General features: G+C 42.3%; 1 protein-coding gene across 1 annotated transcript; it reads right to left on the bottom strand.

Annotated features, from left to right (window-relative positions):
* Nucleotides 1-234: 234 nt before the first annotated feature.
* On the bottom strand, nucleotides 235-26,892 carry LOC117554920 (coxsackievirus and adenovirus receptor homolog). The gene is made up of 7 exons (XM_034229513.1): nucleotides 26,721-26,892; nucleotides 24,810-24,985; nucleotides 22,527-22,731; nucleotides 18,535-18,687; nucleotides 17,593-17,715; nucleotides 15,345-15,486; nucleotides 235-523 (listed from the first exon to the last, which is right to left on the bottom strand). Exons 1-7 carry the CDS (start codon nucleotides 26,878-26,880, stop codon nucleotides 334-336), a joined length of 1,149 nt encoding a protein of 382 aa, XP_034085404.1. The 5' UTR covers nucleotides 26,881-26,892; the 3' UTR covers nucleotides 235-333.
* Nucleotides 26,893-27,818: the final 926 nt, after the last annotated feature.

The raw sequence follows: 27,818 nt of genomic DNA, 5'->3' as shown, positions 1-27,818 counted from the left end.
AAGACTCCATTGGAGGCGTTTCAGGTAGGGGGGCGGTGTGTGGGAGGGAACTTTTATTTAGCCTTTATATAACACACTACAGGTAAGGGGAAAAACCCAAAAGCATAAAGGGCCCTTTAACATGTTATTTTTAGTTCATTTACAAACAGTGATATTAACCTACATGTTATAGTAATGAAATGACTCTTCCTACTTGAGTACGATTATCCTTAAGTAGGCTACTTAAATGCACAATGTTACACAAATGATCACAAAGCAATGTTAAGAGTCTAACTGTGTTGAGTTGCTATTGAAACATTATAATGAAGCTCTGCTGCTCAGCTCTGTTGACTGTCACACTGCGAATCCGTCCATGCTGTCACATTCTGGTGCGTGTTTGTCCGGTGTGTGTCCCTGGCTGGAGGGAGAGTGTGTGTGTCCGTCATTGGGAGAGCCCACCTGACGGTAAGCGGGGGTGGGCTGGCTGGAGCTCCTGTTGGTACGACGGCTGACCGGGCGACTCTCAGGAGGCGGAGCGTCCTCCCTGACATCAGAGCGGAACAGAGGTAGGGGGTCAAAGGTCTTTACTATGTATTCCACAGAATTAACGCTAGACTTATTTCATTTTAAAAGGGTTTTGTAGCATGAAATCAGAACTGTGAAGCTTGTTTGTGGAGCTTTGGGGTAGCGCTGCATGCAATGTAAAGTAGGCCTACACAATTTATATTGAAATAGGCTTATTATATGGAAATGAATTGGGTAGAGGAGAAAAATGGTTTTCCAATCGAAATAACATAATTGTCCGAGTCTACTAGGCGACACATGAATTTGTACATTAATTTTCTTAAAAGGGCGTGACAAGTAGGTACCCCCAAGTTAACAAACAGCTGGCTGGCACTGTGCCATCTTGGTACCCTCAGCAGCAACCGTAAAGCATCATTGTATGCAACTTTTAGTTTGTGTATGCTTCTAGCCTTGTAGTTACTCCACAGGTGAGCCGTGTACAGAAAGCTTTAAAAAGTGATACCTTAACATCTACAGAGCACTTGTGAAACTTACGCATTAATATGTTTGCCTGGGCATACAGTTTGCAGCGTTGTCTATGGATGTCTTTGTCATCTGTGAGATCATCAGAAATATAATGACCAAGGTACTTCATCTCACTGCACACAAGAAGAATGTTGCTACTGAGAATAAAATGAGGAAATACAGCCTTTTTATCCTCTTTACTTCGTACAATCATGATGCTACTCTTCTTGGCGTTATACTTCATATTAAAATCAATGCCATACTGGGAACAAGTCCTCAGAAGCTGTTGTAAGCCAGCACTGCATGGGGAGAAGATGATTAAATCATCTGCGTACATAAGGTGGTTGACAACAGTAGCACCGATGACACAGCCAGTTTTACACAAGTTCAGTTTCCTCGACAGATCATCCATGTACAGATTAAACAACAAAGGAGATAAAATCCCACCTTGCTTGACTCCATTACCAACATAAAAATGTTCAGACACAGTATTGCCCCACTTCACCTGCATAGTCTGATGTGCATACCAATAGGCTAAGAAAGAATGCCATAGTGTTATATTATTGATGTGTATAGAAATAAATACAGTAGGTAATAAATGTGGTTAAAATGTAATTAAATATGATATATATATAATTACAGCTTCATTATCCCTCCTCACTGTTTCTGTTTGTTTTAAGTAAAGGAGAAACAGTACTTGAACTGATTTGATACCATTCATAACTTCTTTCTGAACTTTCTTTCCCCTTTCAACTCAGAGCCGCCACATGTGAGAGGAGCTTTTGTTGTCGTGGCTGAAATGAAGATTGATCTGCCGTCCCTTTCCTCTGAGCTTCTCCTGTAAGTCACAGATATGGAGAAGGGATGTAGCTTGAAGTGTCTCTCTGTCTCGTTGTCCTCCCTAAGCTGACTCTGCTCCCATCGGCTTCGAAAGCTCGTGGACTGTCTCAACTTCATGTGAACCATATCTCCAAATATTTGGGCGAGACACTGTTTATATGCAAAAGGAGAAATCCTGTCTGAGACGTCAGGGTGGGAGTTCAGCTGCTGAGCATCGGCCTGGAGCTGCTCTGCATTTCACTCACAGAGGAGCAACATTACTAAACACAGACCTTTTTGTTTAAGAGAGTTTAAATAGTTACACTTAAATAACATCGGCTGAAAAATGTACGAGAGGACACCCGTACATTTTACACTTGCACATGTGGATGCTGGACTTTTGCCCTAATAAATAAGTGCCTAACATTTGTGTAATTATTCCTACATATTGATTTCAGGTTAAAAACAAGAACTAGGGACCATCTAGTTCCATGAGTACGACAGAATACTCAAGGCTCTGTTTTTCCACTTACAGCAACTTCATGTAGTAATAATAATAATAATACATTTTATTTAGAGGCGCCCAAGCACACCTTACAATTAGAATATTCTTAAAAATGGTACAAAAGGACAGTAACAGGGAACGTGTTGCACTCTGATCCGTACAGCATTGACTTGTGGCATGGCTCTATAGACCTGAGACAACGTAATTGCAGTTTGCCAACATTATACATAACACTAGTTCACTGTGCATGTATTTTGTCTTGAAGTGATTTTGCTGGACATTCAAACCATAAACACATCAACGATTTCAAGCAGCAATGAAATGTCTTTATTCCAGCTAATGTATTACATTAATGCCATTACTTGAATGTATTTTTTAATGTTGTCCTAATGCACTTTTTCATTTTCTTTTCACATTAAAATGACCGTAACCAATCTAATCTGCTCAACAAATGAACAGCAAACGTTCTGTACAGGCATGAGCCGCTCTGTAACCAAATGTTACACTTGGAGTTGGCCTCGTCTGACATTGATATGCATTTAGATGGTTTCTTTTAATAAAAGCTTTTATATATTCACGGGGTAGAGGGCAAGCTGTGCTGCCGGCTTCAAATGAAAGATATATTGGACAAAATAAAGGATCACATTACAGAAGGGAAAACTGTCCCAACGCATTCATGTAACTGAGCTAGGATTTAATCTTGCCATATAAACATACAGGGACGAAAACTCTGCACTTGAATTATTTCTAAAAGAAGAGCTTCACATGCAACCCTGTCTCCTAAAAATTACGTTCCCACAGAACTAAACTGCATTCTCAATTACGTTTAGCTATAAAACGTATTTTCTCCCACGTTACGTTCGTTATGAACGTATCTCAAATACGTTTATTTTCTACATATTATCTTCTAGAAGCATATTTTCTCCCACGTTACGTTTCTTATGAACATATCTTAAATACGTTTATTTTCTACATATCTTTGCCATTTATTTTCTTGCTTATAATAATGATAATAGTCATTTAGAAATATCATTTTAGAGCACACATTTGAAATCAGTAGGCGAGGCTGTAATTTCGCCAGCTGTTACTCTCATGAGCGAGGCAGAAAATAATAGTTTTTAACATCCCAAAAAGATGCTGTCGTTTATTGCACCTCAAACATTAAAACAAATCCAGAGTTACGTGTTCTCATTCATAACACTCCGTTCGATGTCTCACTATGGGATGCGCCTCATCGCGGAGCAAACGGAAGCATCAATCTCATTACGCCAATCCTGATTGGCTGGTGATCTTGACGTCAGCGTCAGGGAATTCACCCCCTATAAGTAGCTTGCGCCACGACGCATGCGTCATTCAAACACCTCTTCTCGCTTCAGAGCACATCTCTATAGTAGCCGGACAAGCTTAACGGTCCACAGACTGAACCCAAATATAACCATTTCGGTCGACGGGCGCTCGCCGGCTACTCCTTCTGCTTTGCAGGAAGACGGTAATACTAACGCCAGTTAGTATTGAAATCGACCTCGCCGTTCTCTTTCCCCGGAAAGTAAGGTGGGTCTGATTTTTTTCAAGCTAGCAGCACACCTGTTGCTAGCTCGCTCCCTCACTATCGACACCACGGTAGCGAGGACGTTTTTTCTTTTCTCTTCCCCACGGAGGAGGAAAGGATTAAAGGAGCATACTGTCACACCAGTCAGTATTCTCCGGGAATAAAAGACCCACACCGTCCTTTTCTCTGGATTAAGGACAGGGTGGTAACACCTTTTTTCTCCCAATTTACCTGTTGAGAGCGGGTCCTCTCCACGCCACGAGGCGAACAAGATGGACGCCTCTCTCCCTCACACCAGAGGAGTCAGGGACTCGGGGGCTCGACTCTGCGGCTGCGGGTTGAAGATCTCGGGCACAGACACACACCAGGTCTGCTCGTCCTGCCTCGGGCTGGAACACGCCCGAGGCGCTATCGACAACCCCGGCTCGTGCGGACATTGTGTCCGCTTCACCGTGAAGAGCCTCCGCCGACGGCTAGCACGCCAAGCTAGCCTGTCGGAGCAGGACCCCCCCATGTCCACTGACCTGCCGGCCGGCAGTCAAGACGCGGGGGCGTCCGCCGCAGAGAGTGAACCCCTCTCTGTGTCGGTCTGGGGCTCATTATCTGCGATGGCTGCAGAACCGGAATCCCGCGCCCTGGCAGGCAGGGACCCAGTGACGGCAAGACACGCGGGAACGGGACCCCACGCTTTACCGAGCTGGGGCTCCCGGTTAGACCTCACCATGGTCTCACCCGCGGAGGATGTCCTCGAGCTGGACTACGATGAGGACGAAGAGGACGCCTCGGTGTTCCTCCTGTCCGAGTTGGATGAACATGAAGAGGACATCTTCATGTCATCGACTCAGGCTGCAAAGCCTGGAGCGAGGGCTGCTCTCCCGGGCGATAGCACACCAGCTTCGCCCTGTCTGAGCATGGACCTGCAGGCCGTGTGTAAACGCGCCGCGGCAAGACTCGACATCCCTTGGCCTGAAATGGCCAAGGAGACCTCCAGGTCCCGCTACGAAGGGAAACATTTTCCCCAAGCAGCGCAGTCGAAGAGGCAACTCCTTCCGGTCTTCCCGGAGATGTTGGATGAGGTCTCGTGGAGAGACCGGCCCTTCAGCAACAAGGTCCCAATCCAGGGTGCCTCCTCCCTAGACTGTGACGGAATGGAGAAGCTCGGCCTGCTCCGCATACCGCCCATGGAACCGCTGGTAGCGGCCCACCTCCTACCGAGGATGGGCCCGTCACCAAGCAGGAACCCCAGGCTGCCAGCAAAGTCGGACCGTTTTCAGTCGACAATGACTGAACGGTCCTACAAAGCCGCAGCGTTGTCCGCCAGGGCCCTGAATGTGTCCTCGCTGCTAACCGCTTACCAAGCGGAGCTCTGCGAGGACCTGTCGGGTAACCCGGGGCCAGCCACTCTGGACGAGATGGCAGCGGTCACGGACATTTGTCTCCGTGTCCAACGATGCGCCGTCCAGGCCACGGGCAAGGCAATGGGGATCATGGTGGTGCAGGAAAGAGTGAGATGGCTCAACCTCACCAACCTCCCAGACCGGGAAAAGGAGGATGTGCTGGATATGCCCATCGTTGCCGAGGGAATTTTCGGCTCCGCTCTCGCCTCCATGCAAAGGAGGTGTGAGTCGAAAAAGAAGGAGGACGAGGCACTCCACCTCTGCCTCCCTCGAAGGGTCCAGCCGCTGCCTTCGCAGCAGCAGTTCTTCGCAGCAGCAGTTCTTCGCCCAAGCTGCCTTGAACCCTGCTCGGTTTAAAACATCGAAGACGCAGAGGTCGCAGCCCGCCCCGAGTCCCCAGCCCAGGCTGGAGACGAGGGCGAGCTGGCCTAGAAAATCTCCGGTTCCGGCTGCAGCTCAGGCGCAGCCAACCCAGAATTTCGGCCAGCAGTCGAGGAAGAAGAAGCGAGCGGCGTGACAGCCCCTCCTTCTCCCCTCTATGACAGAGCTGGAAGTCCACGGTTCCCCAACTCTAAATGTGTTCCAGCCACCTCGAGAGATGTCTCAACACTATCTCCGCACAAACACATGTCACACATTTGTTGATTTTTCTGTCATAAAACATTTGCCAATGACGCATCCAGGCTTCAGGCCGAGGGCGCAGCTCAAAAAAATGAAAAGAAAAACAATAAAACCAATAAACAGCCCGTCAACTGTTCCCCTTCTGAGAGCAGCTACGGCATCTCTCAAAAGGCGGATTACAGGCGGGTCTGTGAAGGCACCACCGCCACGCGCATGCGCAGTGCCGGCTGGGGCTTTAAAGGCACCACCGTCACGCGCATGCGCAGTGCCGGCTGGGGTTGTGAAGGCACCACCGTCATGTGCATGCGCAGTGTCGGTGGGGATTGTCGAAAAGGGGCACCACTGTGTTCAGACACTAGAGGGCCCCATAACACAACAAATAGAGACTCAGAGGGGAAGAGATGTGACATCTCCACTGGCTCTAAGGAGCATGCAGTGGAAGATGCTCACATCATCTGCTTGGGTTTTCAAGACAGTAACACTGGGCTACAGACTCCAATTCGCTGTCACCCCCCCTCGCTTCTCGGGCATTCTGCATTCGCAGGCCCGAGGAGAGTCAGTCCATATTCTGGAGAGAGAGATTCTCTCACTCCTAGAAAAGAGGGCTATATCTATTGTACCCGCCAAGCAGAGTCAGGGCGGCTTCTATTCCAAGTACTTCCTCGTTCCCAAACGGGGAGGGAACGGAATTCGGCCAATACTTGATTTGAGGGCTCTGAACAAATATCTAAAAAGATATAAGTTCAGAATGCTCACTCACACATCTCTGCTGCGGCTCGTGCGACAAGACGACTGGTTTTACATCAGTCGACCTGAAAGATGCGTATTTTCACATCCCAGTATATTACCCACACAGGAAATATCTGAGATTCGCATTTCAGGGGATCTGTTATGAATACAGACTACTCCCCTTCGGTCTGTCTCTCAGTCCAAGGGTGTTTGTACGATGTACGGAAGCCGCGATAGCCCCGTTAAGACAACAGGGTATTCGCCTGGCGACCTACCTGGACGACTGGCTGCTTCTCGCACAGTCGGAGCAGGAGGCTGTTACGCAGACAAATGTCCTCGTAAAGCACCTGCTCAACCTGGGTTTCATAATAAACACAGAGAAGAGCATGTTGTGCCCCGCGCAGACTATACTCTTCCTGGGTTTACACCTGAACTCGGTGCCCTTTTCAGCTCGCTTGTCAGCGGAAAGAGTGAAAGCTTTCAGAGCTTGTCTCGCTCTTTTCCAGCTGCGCAAACATGTTCTCTTCAGATCATGCCTGCGATTGCTGGGGCTCATGGCGTCAGCCATCCTGGTCGTACGACTGGGACGCTTACACATGAGGGAGTTTCAGCGCTGGGTGGCCGCCCTAAAACTAAACCCCGCGCAAGGTTACTGTGAAATGCGTAATGCACTGCGCCACTGGCTGCACCCGACTTTTCTAGTACGAGGTGTGCCTATGGGTGCTGTCCTTTCACGGAAAGTGGTCACCACGGACGCATGTCTGAGAGGTTGGGGAGGTATTTATGAAGGTCGCCCTGTGAGGGGTCTCTGGAGCAGAGACCTCCAGCGGGCGCACATAAATTACCTGGAGCTTTTAGCGGTGTTTCTCACCCTAAAACGCTTTCTGACTTTCCTCAGGGGACATCACGTCCTCGTGAGGACAGACAATACGACCACAATATCGTATATTAACCGCCAAGGGGGTTTGCGTTCTCTCCAGTTACACACACTGGCGCGCAAACTGATCCTATGGAGCGGTAGACGTCTCCTCTCTCTGAGAGCGACGCACGTACCGGGAGTGATGAACCTCGGGGCAGATCTACTGTCCAGAGGTATACCACTTTATGCAGACTGGACTCTACATCCAAGGATTGTGAGCCAGCTGTGGGTGCGTTACGGCAGAGCCGCGGTGGATCTGTTCGCATCGAAAGACAACGCTCAGTGTCAGCTGTTATTTTCGATGCGCGATCTAAATGCACCGTTAGGCGTGGATGCACTCGCGCACGATTGGCCCCCGGGCTTTCTGTACGCGTTCCCACCCCTGGCTCTGATACCCCCAACTCTGGCCAGAGTGAGAGAGCAACGCTACACACTTATCCTGATAGCTCCGCACTGGCCAGCTATGTACTGGCTAGCGGAGATATATCAGCTGCTGTGTGGGCAGCCATGGCAGCTCCCACTACGCAGGGACATACTGTCCCAAGCGGGGGGGGGCAATCTTTCACCCACACCCAGAGCGCTTGGCTCTATGGGCCTGGCCCGTGAGTGGTACAATCTGAATACAGTGTGACATGAAGCTGACCCTGGCAGCTGCCAAGTGAGCCAGTGGCACTCATGCACTATCTGTACAGTCTTCATGCGCTCAGTTCGCCCCAGGGCAAACAGAGTGTGGTTGAAGCCCAACCCTGCCTTTATCTTAAGGCGGTTGGTTCAGGTACCACATTTGACATTGAGGCATCCTCCCCGCCACTGTATTCCTCCGGGGAACAGCGGCCGGATTTGCCGTGTCCAGCCCGTGCTTTATGCACGTACAGGGACAGATCAAGGGTGCTTCGTCATAATGACCAACCCCTTGTGTCCTGGGCTAACCCTTATAAGGGCAAGCCTGTTACTAAGCAACGGCTCTCCCACTGGTTTGTGGAAGCAATTGCTTTGGGGCCCATACGAGTCAGAGTTCGCAGTCAATATCTAGTCAACTCTAAAATACCACATATGCATTGGCATGATAATATTATTGTGACAAGTGGGGTATTCACCTGGTGTTTGCAGAAGATAGACGTAGATGCTGCCAAAATTGACCGAAGGCCACTTTCGAGAGTCGTTTTTCCATACATCTGCAGGCAGTCTGTAAGGGCAATCGGACAACCCACACAGCTCTAGTTTACGCTGGTAACGACCTAGAGCACACCCCTCAAGTCCAGAGATGTAATTCAAAGACATGCAGCGATTTCTTCGGTCGTTAATTCAGAAAAAAAACCTAGTGCGCTCTGCCTGGCTACATTACCTAGCTGTTTATATTAGCACCTCCAGGATATTAGCACCTCCAGGAAAATGGCGTATTTATATATATATATATATGGCGCGCTTTGCATTGTGGGTAGCTCGTGACGTCACTGTGTGAAAGAATAGTGAGACATCTCACTTCATGTTACTCTGAGAACTGGGGTTACGTAAGTAACCTATAGTTTCTGTACTTCCTCTAAGAAGAAAGGACAGTAACAGAAGATCTCTGTGCCTTCAGGCTTGATCGCCGTTCAAATGACAGCGTTGGTTTCCCCAAAAGTGGGCGGTAAAGTGACGTAGATTTTACTCTCATCTATTATTCAAAACCATTCTATTTATTCTAACGTAAATTACATGACAGTGTTTTATGTTTTTATTTTAAATCGTATAATGTCGGACTTTTTTTCCCGTCTGTGAGGAAAATAAATGGGGCTGAGAGCCTCAAAATACTGAAATCTGTATTTTTGAAAATCTTTTCTTCCTTATTTACTCAACAATAACACACAATCATCCTTGTTGTTATTTATTCGTTTAATTCTATAATCTTGGGCTTTTTAGCATGCTTTTTAGCCGTAAATAAAGTCACCGGAAACAGACGTAGGCCTATAAGGGACATTTTGAGGATACACACAAACCCACTGAACAGATTACCCAAGATCTTCAGCTTGAAGCTCGTTGATTGGATGTTTAGCCGCAATGCATGTTGGGATATGATGTTAATGCGATATGATATCCGAAATAAATAAATAATAATAATAATACTTTATTCCGAGTGTTCTTGCTTTTCTCTTTGGAAGTCATCACATAACGGCATTGTAATACACGGTTCGGCTGCATTAAATATTACACATCTGCTGTAGTTCTTTATTTATAGAGCCCTGATGAGAAGACTTCTGGACAAACAGGAGAACTGCCGCCAAAACTGAATATGTGACGTGGATCATAAATATATCAACAATTAAACAACACCTTGCATTTCTTTTCACAAAATACATCTCCTTGCAGTATCAACACTAATTCGGCTGACTTTTATATTTAATCCAATTGGTAGATAGGTTACATTTACCCCATAACGGTGCACAGCTGATAGAAAAGGACTTGTAGTTTTTAAAGATATTACTGATTTTCTTTGAATATAAGAATGTAAATACTGAGTTGAGAGAATAGTCAGGGGATTTGGGTGATGGGAGACACATCTATGGAATCACAATTTTAATAGCTTACCATTAAATTACGGATATGGCTTTCTGTCTGTGATGTTTTACAAATCAGATATTAATGTGTAGAAGTAAAGCATGAGAAATAGTATAGCAATATCCTGTAAAATTATGTAAAAACATGAATAAAACTACACATCTTCAGATGTTATACATACAAGTGTCCTACACTAATAATACAAAGTTATTATTAGTATGCTGTGTGTACCTGTGTGTACCTAGTGGTTAAAGCACGTTATTGAATTATTTTTGTTGAATAATGTTATTTGATGAACAAAATATTAAGAGTACATACTTTCATAGGGGGAAAGTAGAAGGTCAATGATAGAAGTATAGAATATAAAAAAATCAAGAAGATACTGTAAGTGATCTCGACAATAAAACAGTTTAGTGCCGGATGTACAAAGATATTAATAGGAGGATGTGCAAAAGAGACAAACTAATGAACCTCTATTTAAACATTAAATAATACTTTAGGTTAATGTCTTCTTTCAAATAAGAAAAAAGCTTTGGGGGTATCTATCTACGGATAAATATTAAGCTTGACAAAGTTAACGTCTAATATATTGCTTTCCTGCAATGTTAACTACGTTGAAGCACTTATTTTAACTGATATTATACATATTAATTATACTTATTATACTTAACCCTTGTGTTATGTTCACATTTCGCACCCTTTGGTAATGTTCGGGTCAAATTGACCCGGGACATATTTCAGGGTTTAAAAAAATACAGAACTAAATTCAACATGCACAATTCCTTATATATATTGTCTTTAACTCATTCCCCAACAATATAAATGAAATATATGATTAGTTTTTGAAAATACTCTTTGCTAGATCAAATGTAACAATGGAAGTGTCCATCGTTGTTTGTGATACAAATGTAATTTATGTTAAAAAAAAAATACATTGTAATAAAATCTAAGTTTACATTTTGCTCTTGCTTTTCTAGGACTAATGTAAATGAAACATTTTTTCATTAATGCTTATTATTTTTAATCCGTCATATAATAATCAAAGCCCTGAAGGAAATAAAGCAATTTATCAGCAATTGGAACACAAGAACCACAGCCAAAAGTATCTGGCTGTGAAATATAGAGAGAATGAAACATCCATATAAATTACATAGAACAGATATAAACACAAAGCAAATAAAAACAATTAACAGTCACTATTCATAAAATACAGTATATCCGAAAAATATATTGATGAAGTGACGCTGCAGAACATCATGTGAGTCAATGGGCAAGTCCGTTTAGGAAACACATGATGTACAGAACTTCTTCAAGATGTACTTGTTGCAGTTGTTGCATGTAGTCTGTGTCTTTGAGTCTTTTGAGGGTCCACAGACCTCACAGCTGGCTGTGGGGGGTCTTCTTGCGGCTGGCTGTGGGGTCTTCCAGCAGCTGGCTCTGAGTCAAGTTCATCTTCCAATTTGCTGTCAAATTCTGAGTTTACCTCCACATTATCCTCATCTTCAGAAATGTCTTCCTGTTCCACTTCACCGTGTTCCTCTAATGCATTCCACTCACTCTCATCCATTATTAGCTCCAAGGCTCTGAGCAGAATATCTTTTGGCCATTTTGTTGGTAGATAATTGTAGTTCTGCACTACACTGTTACTACACTGAGGTTATGTCTCTGTTTAGTCCCTCCTCCGGCGTGTAGGTGCGAGGGGGGACAGTGCGAGAAAATGTAAAATGTTTATACATTTCTGGAAGATCTAAAATGTTTACAATTATCTAGGATAGTTTTGTGTACACACTACAAAGGGTAAAGATCAAGGGAAAACAGGATAAAACAGCTTCTCCATGCATACAATTGTGTGTGTGTGTGTGTGTGTGTGTGTGTGTGTGTGTGTGTGTGTGTGTGTGTGTGTGTGTGTGTGTGTGTGTGTGTGTGTGTGTGTGTGTGTGTGTGTGTGTGTGTGTGTGTGTGTGTGTGTGTGTGTGTGTGTGTGTGTGTGTGTGTGTGTGTGTGTGTGTGTGTGTGTGTGTGTGTGTGTGTGTGTGTGTGTGTGTGTGTGTGTGTGTGTGTGTGTGTGTGTGTGTGTGTGTGTGTGTGTGTGTGTGTGTGTGTGTGTGTCTCTGTGTCTCTGTGTCTCTGTGTCTCTGTGTCTCTGTGTCTCTGTGTCTCTGTGTCTCTGTGTCTCTGTGTCTCTGTGTCCTGGTATTGTATCCGGGTCAGATTGACCCGAACCTCTTATGAAGGACATAAATGCGGATGGGCATTTTTTCACAAGTGGAAAAAAATAAAAACAATTCCACATGTCCTTCACAATAAATAAGCCCCGGCCATTGAGTTTCAGGTTGAACGAAAATATCCTTATTTTTTTTTGTATTCATTGAAAATGGCAATCGGGTCAATTTGACCCGAACACCACACAAGGGTTAAGTTCTCAAGCACCACCAATCAAATATCTCTCCTGATTGTTGGCACTTGACAATCACCTTTCCCTGAATTTTACTCAGGTGTAACTAAAGTCTGCTTTAAGGGTTGTTTATATTTCACATCATTAATCAGAATCTGCAGAGTTACTAAAGTAAATGTATTGGAGTAAAAATACCAGGTTAACCTCTGAATTGTAGTGGAGTAGAATTACAAAGTAACAATGAGCTGTCATGTGGGTATATATTAATGCTGCCCATTATGGATACAAGCGATTTTCACCCATTTAGTAATTACATGTTTTGAATGTGTACACACCAATGTGTTTCCTATCGCCTAAACCTCCAGGGCTGTACACAGTTTAATACTGGCAACTTCTAATTTTTGGAAAAACGAAAACGTATTTTAAAACTACAATTCCCAGTAGAGACGTGCCATAGAGAACATATTGCGAAACACAATAGCCAGCACGTGTAGTTCTGGGGGGGCGTTCGCATCCAGTTTTGAATAGTCTGCCGTGGTTTCGTTCCATTTCAAAAAGCTTGACGCTCGGCGTAACCTTGGCGCACTGCCACTCCAACATCCAATCACAGAGCTTGAAGATTAATCACGGGGTTTGTCAACGGGACTGTAGTCCCAAACGATAGCTGGGGATTATGGGTAGTGTAGTGTCTTCGGCCATCCTAAACTGAAATGTTTTTTGGATATCATATCGCATTAACAACACCACATCTGGCGTCACAGAGATCTTCTGTTACTGTCCTTTCTTCTTAGAGTAAGTACAGAAACACGTAACTGGATTTGTTTTAATGTTTGAGGAGCAATAAACGACACAGCAGCTTTTTGGCATGTTAAAAACTATTATTTTCTGCCTCGCTCATGAGAGTAACAGCTGGCGAAATTACAGCCTCGCCTACTGATTTCAAATGTGTGCTCTAAAATGATATTTCTAAATGACTTATCATTATTATAAGCAAGACAATAAATGGCAAAGATATGTAGAAAATAAACGTATTTGAGATACGTTCATAACAAACGTAACGTGGGAGAAAATATGTTTCTAGAAGATATGTAGAAAATAAACGTATTTGAGATACGTTCATAACGAACGTAAGGTGGGAGAAAATACGTTTCTTGCTAAACGTAATTGAGAATGCAGTTTAGTTCTGTGGGAACGTAATTTTTAGGAGACAGGGTTGTCACATGTAAAACAAGAAAGGGCTTGTTGCTATCTCACATGGTTCATTTTGAACTGCTGCAACAGTAGCTTTGTAAACTAACGATTATAATGTGTTCACAATCATATTTGAAGATCAGATGGCAGTCATTTTGTTCTGCTGATTCCATCCCGAGGAACTTACAACATGTGGCTTGTTATTAATAAAAGCATCTCTCTGTTTAAACACCTTTTATGTTACCTATGTATTCACTATGTCTATGGTAGTACAGGGGAGGAGGATTACAGCCAGAGGGAAGAAGCTGCTCTCTAGGTCTAGTGATTGACATTAGCTGATGCTATGATCCAGTAGATGAGCCAATTGGAGCAGTTTGCAGTCAAGTGTCTCGCCCAAGGACACTTTGACAGGCTGACCCTGTGATTGGTCAGAATCCCTCCTGTCCTCGGTTTTGCAAACACGATTTTATACACATCAATTTAAAGTCTAGACATAGTCAGAAACAGTGTTGGGGTTAACAGGCGTGTTACTGTAATCAGATTACATGTATCTGTAACACGCTACTGTTGATAACAGCAGTAAACACATGACCGATACTAAGCACGACACACACTTGAAGGTCTTCTGCATAAAGGGAGGACAGAAAAATAAATCAAACGTCCCTTTTCACGGGAGCAAACATGGCAGAGGCGTAGAGAGAAACAGACTTTCACAAAACACAATTTTTGCTTCAAGTTCCAGCTTTGCTTGCTCATTATTTCTGTTCCTCCCATATAATTTAAAACTGTATATTTGGTAGATGTATTTACTGAGCGCTATGTATGCAATCTAATTAAATAGGTCCTACAGTAGCCGACCAAGGGAGGTCTTATTAAAGCCAAAAAGAGGAATTTTGAAATGTAGTTTCCGTGTTGTAATAAAAGCGTACATGACTGCTGCGAGTCTCAGTCGGGAACACTCAGCAGAGCTTGTTGACAGGGTCTCATGTTTGAACTCTCAGGAACGCTGGAGAAGATCAAGAACATGTTGGTAACTTTTAATGACTTCTACTCCGGCTTTCAGGTGAAGCAAACAGCGACTGATGCTATTTATAGTGTCAGCCATTATATCTGCATCAGTTTACCTGAAGAAAACTCAGACACTTGATTCTGCACAATGTGAGGCTTCCTGTGAGAATGAGACATTGGGAAATTAAATCCTAACTTTTGGAAGAACCCTACCTAACCCAGTGTTGTTTCAGAGACATGTCTATCACCGTCTGTATCGACATGTTTCTTTTCTTATTTCTATTCAACTCTGGAGTGTTGATTCTATTTCTATCTGGAAGATTTTGAGTGTGTTGTCCCACATCTCGTAAGAAGCATTTTTAATTGCCTCTGTCTTTTTATGTGTGGTTGTTGATGCCTTTTCATGTGTTTCCTTAACAGTGTCGTAAACCGAAATCCATATTATGCTAAATAATGCAAATGTGAAAATGTGTGTGCACAATAATGTGAAATCCATATGTCCAAGCCCTCTAACAAACGGCCAGGCTGCTGAAACCTCTCCACTCTGAGAAGTTTCCCATTCATGGGACTTTTTGGCGATAAATGAACAGCGGAAACTCGCCAGACACTTGGAGAGTGTGGATTTGTCCCCTCGGTTATCTGACCGCCCTGCTGCTCTACAGTACCTGATGTCGTTGGAGAATTCCTTCTCAAAGCCCCGTCTGCTGCTCAGCTTCCAGAGTATGAGCCCGATGAAGACCAGTAGGATGAAGATGAGGAGCAGAGAGCCCACGATGCTGCCGACGATCACCGCTGCTCTGTTTGGAGCTGTGAAAACAAGGAATCAACACAGTGGGAAGAATCCATTATTGTGTCATGTTAACTGCGTAGTGCAGTGGTGACTGACCTCTCCAGGGAAATAATGTCTTCTCACAAATCATAGATACAGATTGTATTGTCATTTTCCAATAAATATGTGTTTGTCTTGTCAAAGTGTCCAAGACAATAGGAAATTGGGAACAACGCTTATTTGTTGCTTCCTTGCCGAGAGTTAGATTAGTATAAGAGTGACCAGGGGCGCCGTGAGGGGGTGAAAGGTTAGGATGATTCTAAGGGCCGTGACTGACAGGGGCCCAAACTATTTTAGAACATTAAGAAAAAAAATGTAAGTAACCAATGTGATATCTTTTCATGGGGCCCAAAATCCCTGGTGGCGCCCCTGAGAGTGACCATCATCTGTAGGCTAGATACGGCAGCTATAGGTACCTTAGTTTAATACAAAGACTAGAAAAAGTGAAAACTAAAATGGCATGTTGAAGAACGCAGACTCCCGCCAAGGTCTAGATGTTGATCTGACTTAAGGAGGGTACATTTTCCAATAGCCTTATCTCGTAATGTTATTCAACATGAAACTAAAATGAGATTAAAATGGAATCAGTTATTTCTTTGCTAATGCTACACACTACCATCTTATACATTTCATTAAACAAGTTCATTAATGAACAAAGAAACATCCTCCAAGGCTCGCTCATCCCTGACATAGCTATCTATCAGTATATATATTTAAATATATTCAAACATTCGGATTCATACATATCTTGATATTACAAGGGATCATTAAAGTGTGTCTCCCTCACAGACAGCAGATCACGACATCACTCAAATGTTAGATCTGGTTTGTTTTTCTACAAAGATGTGTTTTTACGAGGGGTTACATGGAGAACTATTCTTTGCACGGACACACTTACTTCCCCAAGTCTCTGTGGGTTGCATGGCAACCTCACGGCGATGACAGGACTTTAGAAAATTGGACTATTTCTGGATATTTCTCTAACTTGGTGAAACCTAATAAGCCAGCAGGCTCCTTTCATTTCCCTCGTCTTTTAAGGCTTTGTAACAGGCTTAATATAATTCAATTACCTTTCCAAGGATTTCTCTAGACTAAGCTATATATTAATTGTCTGAACAAACTCAAAGTATGGAGATAAATAGCTTTCAGCATGTTTATAAGCTTCAGACGAAAAAGAGGTGTCTTTTCATCTCAGAATGAAAGGGCTAAATTGGTAAAAACATCCACTACAGAACAAGAAATTGGAGAAAAGCCAGAAAAGTTAGGGGAATTTTTAGCAGAAACCTTCATCTTATAATATATTGTAAATCATCGTGCAACACCTCTAGAGGGGGGGCCTAAGGGTTGGAACCTATGATCTAGCACAGCACCCTGCGTGTGAAATGAAAGTGAGTGATGCCCTGCCTGGAGCTGAACGTCTGAGCACTGTGACTGGAATCTATGAATCCTGCTGGATGTAATATAAGGGTCTGCTCCACTGATCAGGAGGCACACAAAGACAAATGTGTTATGAATCCAAAGAATGGAGAGTCTTGTTTCTATAAAGAATCACAGACTTGAGTTTCCTCCTGGTGAAGCTCTGCCATGTCTCTGTCTTCTTCTCTTCTTTCTTGTTTAGAAGTGATACTGCACATCAGATATGCCGTCAAAACGCAATTTCCTCTTACCTTTCATAGTGTGCCAACTTAACTAATATGATCAGGTGCCTATGAGTGCACTCGTTCGCTGCTGCTGCCCTTTTTCTTGATCATTTCTCAAGCTAATAGGAGGCTGTCGCCGACATCACTCATGTTAGACTGAGCGACTCAGCAGCAGGAAGTCAGAGCTGATGGGATACACGCTTTGTCTTCTGTGAATAAAGCAATTATTCGCAATTGACTGTGACCTTATTCCGTCACCATTAGACAACTTAATAGGGAGCACACATTAATGTTACAGTGGTTAGTGAGAGATCGTGGCAGAACTACAAAGAGAGGAGACTAAAGGGAAGGGAATGTAGGTCTTTCATGTTTACATGTGTGTGTCATGGTGTCTGTGTGAACAGGGACTTACTGTGTGTGTGGGGGGGGTGTTAGTTGCCTTACGTTTGTTGGCTTTCAGGTTGATCCGGCAGTGTGCGGCTCCTACAGCATTGTTCACTTCACAAAGGTAGAATCCTGCGGAGCTCTGAGAGTGGTTTCTGATTCTCAGCTCCCCACTCACGACGTCTGAGAACACATGAACGCCCACCATCACGGATTAAGCAACGTACTGTACATGAGCTGCACACATAAGGGGATACAATGCATGAGCTCTTAGGCGTTCTGATTTTACACATACAGTATGAAGATGTTTGAAGAGGAGGAGAGCTGTTAAAGGGGCCCTATGATGCTTATTTTCAGTTTAATATTGATATTTGTCTGCCTCTACCGTGACATGTCTCCATGCTTTAATGTTCAAAAAACTATTTATGTTTCTCATACTGCCTGTGCTGCTGCTCTAACCAATAGAAGCATGAGTGTTACAGAGTGACGTCACAATGTTAAACAAAGAAGTGAGAGAAATTCCCTTCCCTGGAGGGAACTTTGAGATGTATGGGTTAGCAGACCATTTACATGCACAGGAAATGCATATTAGGGCTCATTTAACACACATTTCTGTTACCAATGTGGACACGGTGCAATGCAATTTACACTCAAAAATGTGAACTAGATGTTATGTATATTTATGTTATAAAGAGTGAGGGGGAGAAAATGCAAATGGTGATTATTCACTAGAGTCCTCAGTTGATTATTACCAGTTTAACTATAGATTTATTTGTTGCGTTTTTCCTAACAGTTTTTTTAACCTGACTTTCTATTATTTTCATAGAATTTGAAACATCTGAATAAATGACGAGTTTGGACATTTGTTAATCTTGTAAAGCCCACACCGTACATTCAACAAGAAAATGTGTTTTCATTGAGTTCCTAAACAGCTGTCCCCTGTCCTAACACACACTCTTTGATCTGCAGTAGCACCATGACATCAGCAGAGGTCACACTCACCCTGTGTGGCTGCAGCGGGGAGGGGGCTGGTGCTTTCTCTCCTCCAGCTGTACAGTAAGGGAGTGGAGCCTCCTGCTGACTGGCAGTGCAGAGAGACAGCCCCCCCGATCAGCTCCCCCCCCTCCACCCAGCACTGAGGCACTGACGGCTTGGCTGGAAATCATACAACAAATGGATCATTTCACTTCCATTTCTATTCTTTTGTCTGTAAAAGAACAAACAGTACAGCTTTTTAGCTAAGATGAAATTGGAGGAACCATGTAAAACCACCAACATGTTAGATCAACCTGATCTCACCAGAATGCGTGACGCTCACATTGCTCTCCGCAATAAAGGGGACATGATTAAATCGGAATATAATGTTCTTTTAAAAAACGTTAACTAAAGGGAACAATCTATTTGACACAGCTGAAGCTCTGGCCTACCTTAAAAACTAACTAATTTAATAAAAATCACAGTTGTATTACACACAATGCACTGTTTTTTGAGAACAAAAATTCGTAACTAATGCACCATAATAAATTCTGATGAAAAATACAAATTATTATGAATACAAATAAAATAAAAGAAGCCTCCCGTGAGTTACTACAAGCTATAAAGTAGATTTTAAAAACGTTTTATAGAATAAAAGCTCACTGCTGGACGTTGTAGAAATGCGTGTGTGCACCACGACAAAGGAGCCTCATTCACTTTACATTGGCGTTGTTTGCGTGGTGCCGACACGTAAATGTAGCAACGTTTGTGACAGGAGTCGTGGTGGAGTCACGCATTCTGGTGAGACCAGGTTGTGTTGTGCTTCTCAAACTTTTTTCAGTAATGTACCCCCTTTGAAACATTTTCTCAGCCAAGTACCCCCTGACCGATCCCGAAATGTTTTAATCCAAAAAGCCTATCTAAATAATTAATACAATATAGTGATGTTCCCTCAGTGTGTGATGTATTAACTCCTTCATGGTCTGCATTACAACAAACTAAGAATATTTTCATTTTATGCATGAAAAAAATAACATAACACTTTTATAAAACAGATTTTTCCAAGGAGTTTTTCAATTTAAGTAATATGTTATTGTGAAAAACTATAAAATACAATACACACATTTGACATGTTTATATGAGGACCCCCTTGGTGGTTCTAGGAATGTTTTATATAAAATTGTGTTTTCTATTTAAGTTATTTTACTAAGATTATTTTATTTTATTTTTTTAATCTCACGTACCCCCTGCAGTACCCCAACGTACCCCCAGGGGTCCGCGTACCCCCATTTGAGAATCACTGTTATGGTTGGCACCGACAGTTATGCATTTTTATCTCTCAAAAATCCTATCAGCGTGCACATAAGTAAAGTATACATTTGTAAATCGATAGGCTTGATGGGTTAGAGAAGGCAGAAACATGAAGTACAGTCCAGTTTTGGGAGATGAAAGAAGACAGCGATTGGTGGTGATTAGAGTGAGATGTATTGCTATACTCACTGACAAAAGAGCTTAAATCACAACACATTGGACTGTTGTTCCCTATTTACATTATAAAAGAAGGAATCCAGCTATCTACTTTCAATCGCTGCATTCTTTGAAGCACTTATCCTGCTCAGGATCATACAAAAACCCTGATCTATAAAATGATTTATTTGCTCTCAGGACTGTTTGTGTTGCTGTTAGGCTGAAAACAGCTTCAGGCTGTCTGCTGATATGGGAGCCTTTGAAGCAGATATTTTATTCAACCATCTGCTAGTTTTTATCAAGCGAAAGGTGATGTGATTTGATCGGCTTTGATACGGAGCAAGAGTGTTAAGAGAAAAGTCCTGAGAAAGACTTTGGGTAAGACACCACAGGGTCAGCTAAAGTTCAACAATGGTTTATGCTAAATAAATCGTCCAAATGTTTCTTTCATAAAAATGACAAGTTTAAAATGTTCGGAACTCTAAGCCTTAAACAGGGCGACATTTGACTGATTCTTGTAAATGATACTGAACTCACTCAGGCTAAAGAACATGTAAGTGCTCTGGTTTGAGGATTTGATTTTGTATTTGAGTTTTTAACCCTTAATTCAAAGTCTTTACAATCTTCTCCTATGGAAAGAATAAATCAGATCTAATGGGGAACGTCACATTTCTGTGAGAAAATTGTGTTCCCCCCTTTTGAGACTGTTTCTGACATTACTTGTTATTCTAGTTGAAGTCTAAGTGGGCAGATAATGGAAGAAAACGTTGTGAAGAAGAAAGAAAGGAAGTTCAAGGCTGGGCAGTTTGGGAGTGAATTGTGAAGCTTTTAAAAAGTTAAATGAAAAAGCTCTTAAGGTTGTATGTTTAAAGTAGTTCAGAAAGTTGTAATGGGAAATAGATTTAAAAAATAGTCTTCCAATTAAATCTTATTCTGAGGAACATTGTGTCCCATGCATCGGATTTGGGACATAATCATGAAACATCTTTGAAAGGTTTATTTATTAATGACTTCATTTATAATACATATGTCTGTTAATAGCTGATCTCCTGCTCCACCCAAGTTACTGCTCAAGCTCTTCAGGTCATATTAGCTGGGATAGAATTACTGACAAAGAATTGCTAACAAAGCACTTATATACTAATAAAGGTAGTTGAGCAGCACTTTAAATGTTTTGGCTCTATGAAACCTGATGTACTTATATAATTCTGTGTTCTTCAAGTTTGTATCTTCCTGGTCGAATGCACTTATTGTAAGTCACTTTGGATAAAAGCGTCAGCTAAATGCAAGGTAATGTAATGTAATATGTGAATCAAGTAAATATTCAAATGTCAAGATGAATACACTGATAAATGGCTCTATATGAAGTACATTTCAAATGACTATTGACCTGTTTTATTCTCTAAACAATAGCTCAATCTGTATCTATTGATTTCAGAAAAAACAGCCCTTTCCAGAGTTAGTTAAGATGATTGATTTAAACACAATGGTCGAAAACTGTGCACATTTTGACCATAAAACAGGTGAATGTTGTGAAAATCAAGTGATTTTTTTGTTTTTGCAAAGGAGTAAACGCTGTGTTCTAGTATAGCATTGTGTTTGTTTTTATGCATTTTATTAATAATAATCACTAGAGAGAATTTGACCTGAATTTAGGGAGCAGCTTGTCATTAAATACACGTTTTTTTATTTTATAGAATAAAGCCTGACTTGAGAAAGCCTTTCATCTCAACCGACACTGAGAGAGCGATTCAATTAGTTCTCCTTGACATTTGTGTGACCTTGAACAAAACTGACCCCCACAAACCACTAATGGATGCACATCAGTGTGGTAATGCAGTAGAAGTCTTAAAAGATGAAAGTGGGCATGATAGCAGGAACCACCAGATCATGTTTGTAGTAAATGGCAAGTTTAATGGATACTGGCATGTGACAAGGAAACGTAACCTTCATGGAAATAGGCAACCCCAAAATTATTGTGGCTTCCTTCTCCTTTAAAGGTCACCTATTATGCAAAATCCACTTTTTCATGTCTTTTATACATAAACATGTGTCCCCTCTGTGTAAAGAGATTCTGAATGTTTCAGGAACAAAGATTCTCTCTCTTTTTGTCCTGATCCATTTCTATAAAAACCTGTCTGAAAATGAGCTGATCAGATTTTGCCCACTTTATGATGTTGTAACGATGTTTTGGTTTGTGTAACCGTTAGCCAATCACCAACCAAGGTAACCCCCCCCCCACCTTATCACCTGAATCTCCTCCTAGAGCACCATTGTGTTATTTTTAACCAAATATCTCTCAGAGGGGCGTTTGGAGGGGCTCCTTATTTTCATCTAAAGTAACAGACAGAGAATCAGCACTTTGGAAACAGGGCTGAAACAGAGGGGATTATGGGATGCTGCAATGATCTGTTTGGTATTTGGAGCCAAACACTTCAGAGACATGTTTTGTATATCTGAGTATATTAGGGGACCTTTAAACCTAATACATTCATGGCTGTCAGAAGGTCATCAATAATGTAACGTGTGCCAGGCCCAATGCCCCTTCTTACCCATGACCACCAGGGACACCTTCCTGGCGTCCACTCCAGGGGACTTCTTCACTTTACACTGGTAGGTAGCACTGTGGGCAGGGGACAGCGGAGAGATAGACATGGAAGCGTCCCCCATGGAGGGGTCCGGAGCAGCAAATCTGAACCCTTTCCCAAGAGCGCTGTCCCCATGGATGTATGTGGTGCCGCTGGTGTAGGACAGGAGCTGGTGGAAGACAAAAGAAAGATTGCACAACAAGATTAAACCTGCTGAACATTGTGTGTGTGTGTCCCCCTCCCCCCCTGTGTGTAGTGGAGTGACATTGATCAGCAGGACAGAAACACAGCCCCCAAATGAATGCTAATGTTGCTCTATCTCTCATTGGGAAGATAATATTATTTCCTGTCTGCCGGATGATGAATGAGCCATTGTTTCCCAAAGCATTAGCATATCACTTTATAACTTTATGTGACGATTGTTTAAAGGCTGTGTGGTTGTTTTTGAGTCCCTCTGCTTCCTAGTGGACAAAGTTCCACAAAGAGGATTTCTAAAAGGCAGAGGAAAAAAATGCTCTTAAGTCTCTGACAGAAATGACTAATTTAATGAAAAAGGCAACGGGATAAATGACTAATTTGTGTGAAATTAAAAAGGTGCTAGGAGCTCATGCACACACCAGCCTCCTGAACTTGATTTTAATTAACAAACAATGTACATTATGGGGAATAGAATTAAAAAAATGTGAAAATAAGTGTGAAATCCAGATAAATGAGATGTTTTAAAGATGTAATTTCCGTTATAGGATAGGTCACAAGAGTTTCCAATCATAGTTTGGCTCAACTCGAATCACTTTTGGTCACAGGTCCTTTCCTTTAATTGGTTTTCCTCGGCAGATTTGACCCCCAAATGATGTGGGTGGCTCTGCTGATAGCCTAAGCAACAGCACATGCAATTGCCATGAACAACAAACATAAGATTGTCTGCACTCAATAAATTGCACGCCTCTATGTATGGCGCTGCTACATATCAATACTTTATATATGCCAAGTGAGCCACGATTGTTTTTGACCATCATTTACAGAGTTTCAAATACTTCTAGAGTCAGCTCACAACAATTGGATCCTTGATCTAGGTGGATCCAACTAAAAAGAACCAAAGAAGTGTTGAGCTGAGCCATCTTGTAACCAAGGTTGGGAAGGTTACCGTAGCTCAAAAATGTGATCTGTAAAACATAATATATATATAATATATAATCACAATATGAAAGTAATGTATGGGGCGGCTGTGGCTCAGTGGATAGAGTGCTGGACTTTGAATCAGGGGGTAGCAAGTTTGAGTCCTACTGCAGTCAGCATGTCGTTGTGTCCCTGGGCAAGACACTTGACCCCAAATTGCTCCTGTGGGGATTGCCCACAGTACCTGATTGAAAACATGTTTTTAACTAATCTTAGTTGATAAAGATTTCAATGATTTTGCTAATTTATAACTTAAAGTGGACCCATCATGCTATATTGGAAACATATATTGTAGGGCCATACCTATATAAAACATGTCTGTGAAGTTTTTTTTTCAAAATACTAAACAGATCATGCATTTTAGCCATGCCTCATTTCGCTCTATTTGCTCTTTTCCAGCCCTGTTTTTGCAGGGGGCTGATTCTGCTTTTGTGGCAGACACTTACAGGCCTGGCATATGTACTACAGTGTTTCCAGCGCTTTCGAGCGGTCTCTCATTCCCCTGATACTGTAGGTGGAGAGTTGCCCATAGGCGGAGCACCCCTTTTCTGACGTCAGAAAAATTCAAATAATAATCATCTCCGTTGCAGCCCCGTTTTTAGAGATTTGGGTATGGAGGAAAAGAGAGAGGGTTGTGTTTTCTGACACTTGGTGAGTTCCCTGACACACCGGGGGACACATATTCATGTATAAAAGACGTACAAAAGTGCATTTTGCATGATAGGTCCCCTTTAATATACGAGGCAATATACCTCACCTCTAGGGGCCCAGCCCTTCGTATGTAATCTATACTACAAAAAGTGTTCTAATACTGCATTAAAAAATAAAAACGTATAAAGCAGCCTAAATGAAAACCAAAAATGAAATTCCAGGCAGTACGTCTACCTATAATATATTGACCTTTATTGACACACTGTAATCCTGCCAGTAATACCTGTTTTTTATGTAACAATAATGTGATTACGTCTGTTCTTAATGTAACAGTTTGACTATACAGTTACTTTCATTTGTATCCTGATTGCGTTAACACGGTACATGTGATCCGTTACCGTTACAAAGCGTGCCTCTCACCATGTGGTCTTTCTGCGTGGTGTCTGGACTGACCACGGACCATTCGATGTCGAGTTCTCCGGTGTCCGAGGGGCTCGGAGTGTAACGGCAGCCCAAAGTCAGCCTCTCTCCCTCGGCCTTCTGAAGGGTCTGCGGGCCCGTGGACATCACCAGCATCCCCCCCGCACACTTCAAATCTTAAGAAAAGTTAGACAGGTGTTGAAATTAATCAAACATACGTAATATATATAATATACTCTTGCCATACACAGTTTTATGTATACTTTTATATTTTAATAATGATTGTAATTTGTTTTGCAGAGCAGACCTGGTAATAAGTTAAAAAACACAAACATAATCGTTGCTGCCAAGAAATATATGACTAATAAGAGCAGGAAAAATTACATATATGATATACAATAAGAAAGAGCTCCAAAAGCAGCACTTTAGGAATAATGATTAACATATGAAGTATACATTTCAATTTACGTCCGGCAAAACAAGCCCTACACAGGTTTTAGTTTACAGTGTCCTTCACCATATGTTCAACCACATGTTTTGTTATGATTGAAAACATTTTCAAGTGGTGTAGTGGAAATTTTATCATATCCTGATATGTTTAAACCAAATGTTTCTCATTTGGTTTAGATGTGCTGTTTGCTCTATCTATCCTACTTCAAGGCCACAGAGCTGTTTTGGCTACTGGGTTGAGACTCACACAAAGTCACACGAGAACTTCTACAGCTCAAGGCCAGGTGTCTAATAACAATGTGACCGTGTGAAGACAGATTTCTTACCTTCTCATCATTTCTACTATATAAGCTTTGCTACTATATTGAACTGCGCACACTCGCGCAGACTATCCTATACTCTGTGAGACCTGTGTCTATATTTTATTGTAGGTGATGTTTGTTTGAGGCCTCGAATAAACATCACCAGAAAGACAACTGTGTCTGATTCACCATTTATTTGTTTTCTGACTTGTACTCTACAGTATTGGGGTTTTTAGATTTCCATAACAGTGGTTTCATGAGATGAAAGCACAAGGAAAGAGCCATCAGCCAGATTCTCATTGCAACATTAGAATTATGAAGAACATTTTCCATTAGTGGTTTCATTCGATGTCTTCAACAATATATAAATGCACACATATTGAGAAAAGTTGGAAATGGACTGAGGGAATGCTGTCTGAGGTGCAGTTTGTCGGCCGCAGGTGCTTGACAACATCCGAGAGAGAAGAGAGGAATACAGGCTTAAAGTGGTCGAGGACAGCAGGGCACAGAAAAGGAGCAGGATCTGGGGTAACACTAGGGCTAGTCTAAGCGCAGATGCTTTTTCGATACAAAAATTAAGAAACTTATCACAGAGAGTGGTCGATGGCACAATTGAAGAAACATCACAGGGATTAATGAAAGAGTTGAGGACATTAAAAATAACCTGAGGTTTATGGCTGTTTTTGGAGATTAACAGAGGAATGTGCTCTGTTTTGACTGCTTTGACTGCAGAAAGGCAAGCACGAAGGATTTCTAGGGAGACATGGAGTTGATCCTTTTTCCATTTTCTCTCTGCACACCTGCAGGTGTGTCTGAGAGCACGAGTACAGTCATTGAGCCACGGCTCTGAGAGAATGGACATTGAAAAAACAAATCCCTGGAACATTAGAGTGTCATCTGGAGGCATAATCTCAAAGCATGATTGGACAGTCAGTGAGCGCCATGGTAACACATGTTGAAGCTTACACCACTGAGGGCCTACAGCTCGTCAGTGTTCAACAGAGACGTGGCTATATCAGGCTGATAACCCTCTCAAGAAAGGGGCTTCGTCAAGGCTATGCAAAGTAATACAATAGACAGTCATTGTGTGTGTGTGTGTGTGTGTGTGTGTGTGTGTGTGTGTGTGTGCGTGTGCGTCCGTGTGTGAGTGTGTTCTTACCGGTGCTCAAGAGACTTGCGCTGAATAACAAGTAGACGGACGACCAGGGCAGGAAAATATCAGTGAAGGTTTTTCTAATCATAGTGTTGCTGTATGAGATCAAATCATGGAGATGGTCAAAACGACTAAGATTATAGCAAACATATATACATCTGTACATATGATACTAATCTTAAGAGATGAAGCAGAATATTAATGTTTTGTTTCTATAGATATCACCTGAAGGCAGATCCAAACGTCTGACAGTGGAATACAAAGGGTGTAGCAGCAGCTCTCGCTTTACAGAGAACTCCTTGTTTACTTCCCCCCTCATTCCCATAACACCTCCTGATTGGACGGCGGCTCCACCTGTTTCACCTGTTTACAAGTTGGTTCCCTTGGTGTTGTGATCCAGCTGTTGACATTGCCTCTCAAACCCTTCAACGTTTCCAAATGTGTGCTCTTTATAATCCTCACAACTGCTACAACTAGTCAATTATGTTAAATAAGAGTGTAATGAAGTTAGGTTAAATCTATGGGAACGAGCACGAGGAAATCACTGCTCAGGCATAGCAGCTGAAGAACAATAGCTAGCAATCCATTGTGAAACTGGAGGAGGGACCCTGCAATTAAATAGGGTTTCTGGTGATGCACCTGATGAGAACTGCTACTGAAAGCATTAAATCTGCAATACAATCGTCTCTACACTCAATAATATTTGTCTGACTGCAATATTACATCCACCTTCAGCTTCATTTGTTTGTATAAAAACATAGTGGCTGTACATTCCTTATTTGTTGCACGCACAATACACCACTTTAGAACCTTTCATTTGTCCGATGTCCGTGGTTTCAAATAATCACGACGACAAAGGGAGCTCATGAGGTCTCAAGTGACGAGAAATTGGTTGTGCCAGCAAGGTTTCTGCACAAAAGCAAGAGGAATACAAAAAAAGGGATAGAGCTTATCTCTGTGCCAGATCTACAGGGAAACAGCCTTTTTAGATGAGAAACGGCGGAGTGTCCTTCAGTAGATAAAATGCAGAAAATGGATTAGTTGTAAAGGATAAAAGGCTCTATCTCCTGTGGAATAAAATATATTAAAAAAATTCAGGTGACC

The sequence above is a fragment of the Gymnodraco acuticeps genome, unplaced genomic scaffold (assembly GCF_902827175.1).
Source record: "Gymnodraco acuticeps unplaced genomic scaffold, fGymAcu1.1, whole genome shotgun sequence".
Classification (NCBI taxonomy): domain Eukaryota; kingdom Metazoa; phylum Chordata; class Actinopteri; order Perciformes; family Bathydraconidae; genus Gymnodraco; species Gymnodraco acuticeps.
This window is presented reverse-complemented; position numbering and strand designations above follow the sequence as displayed.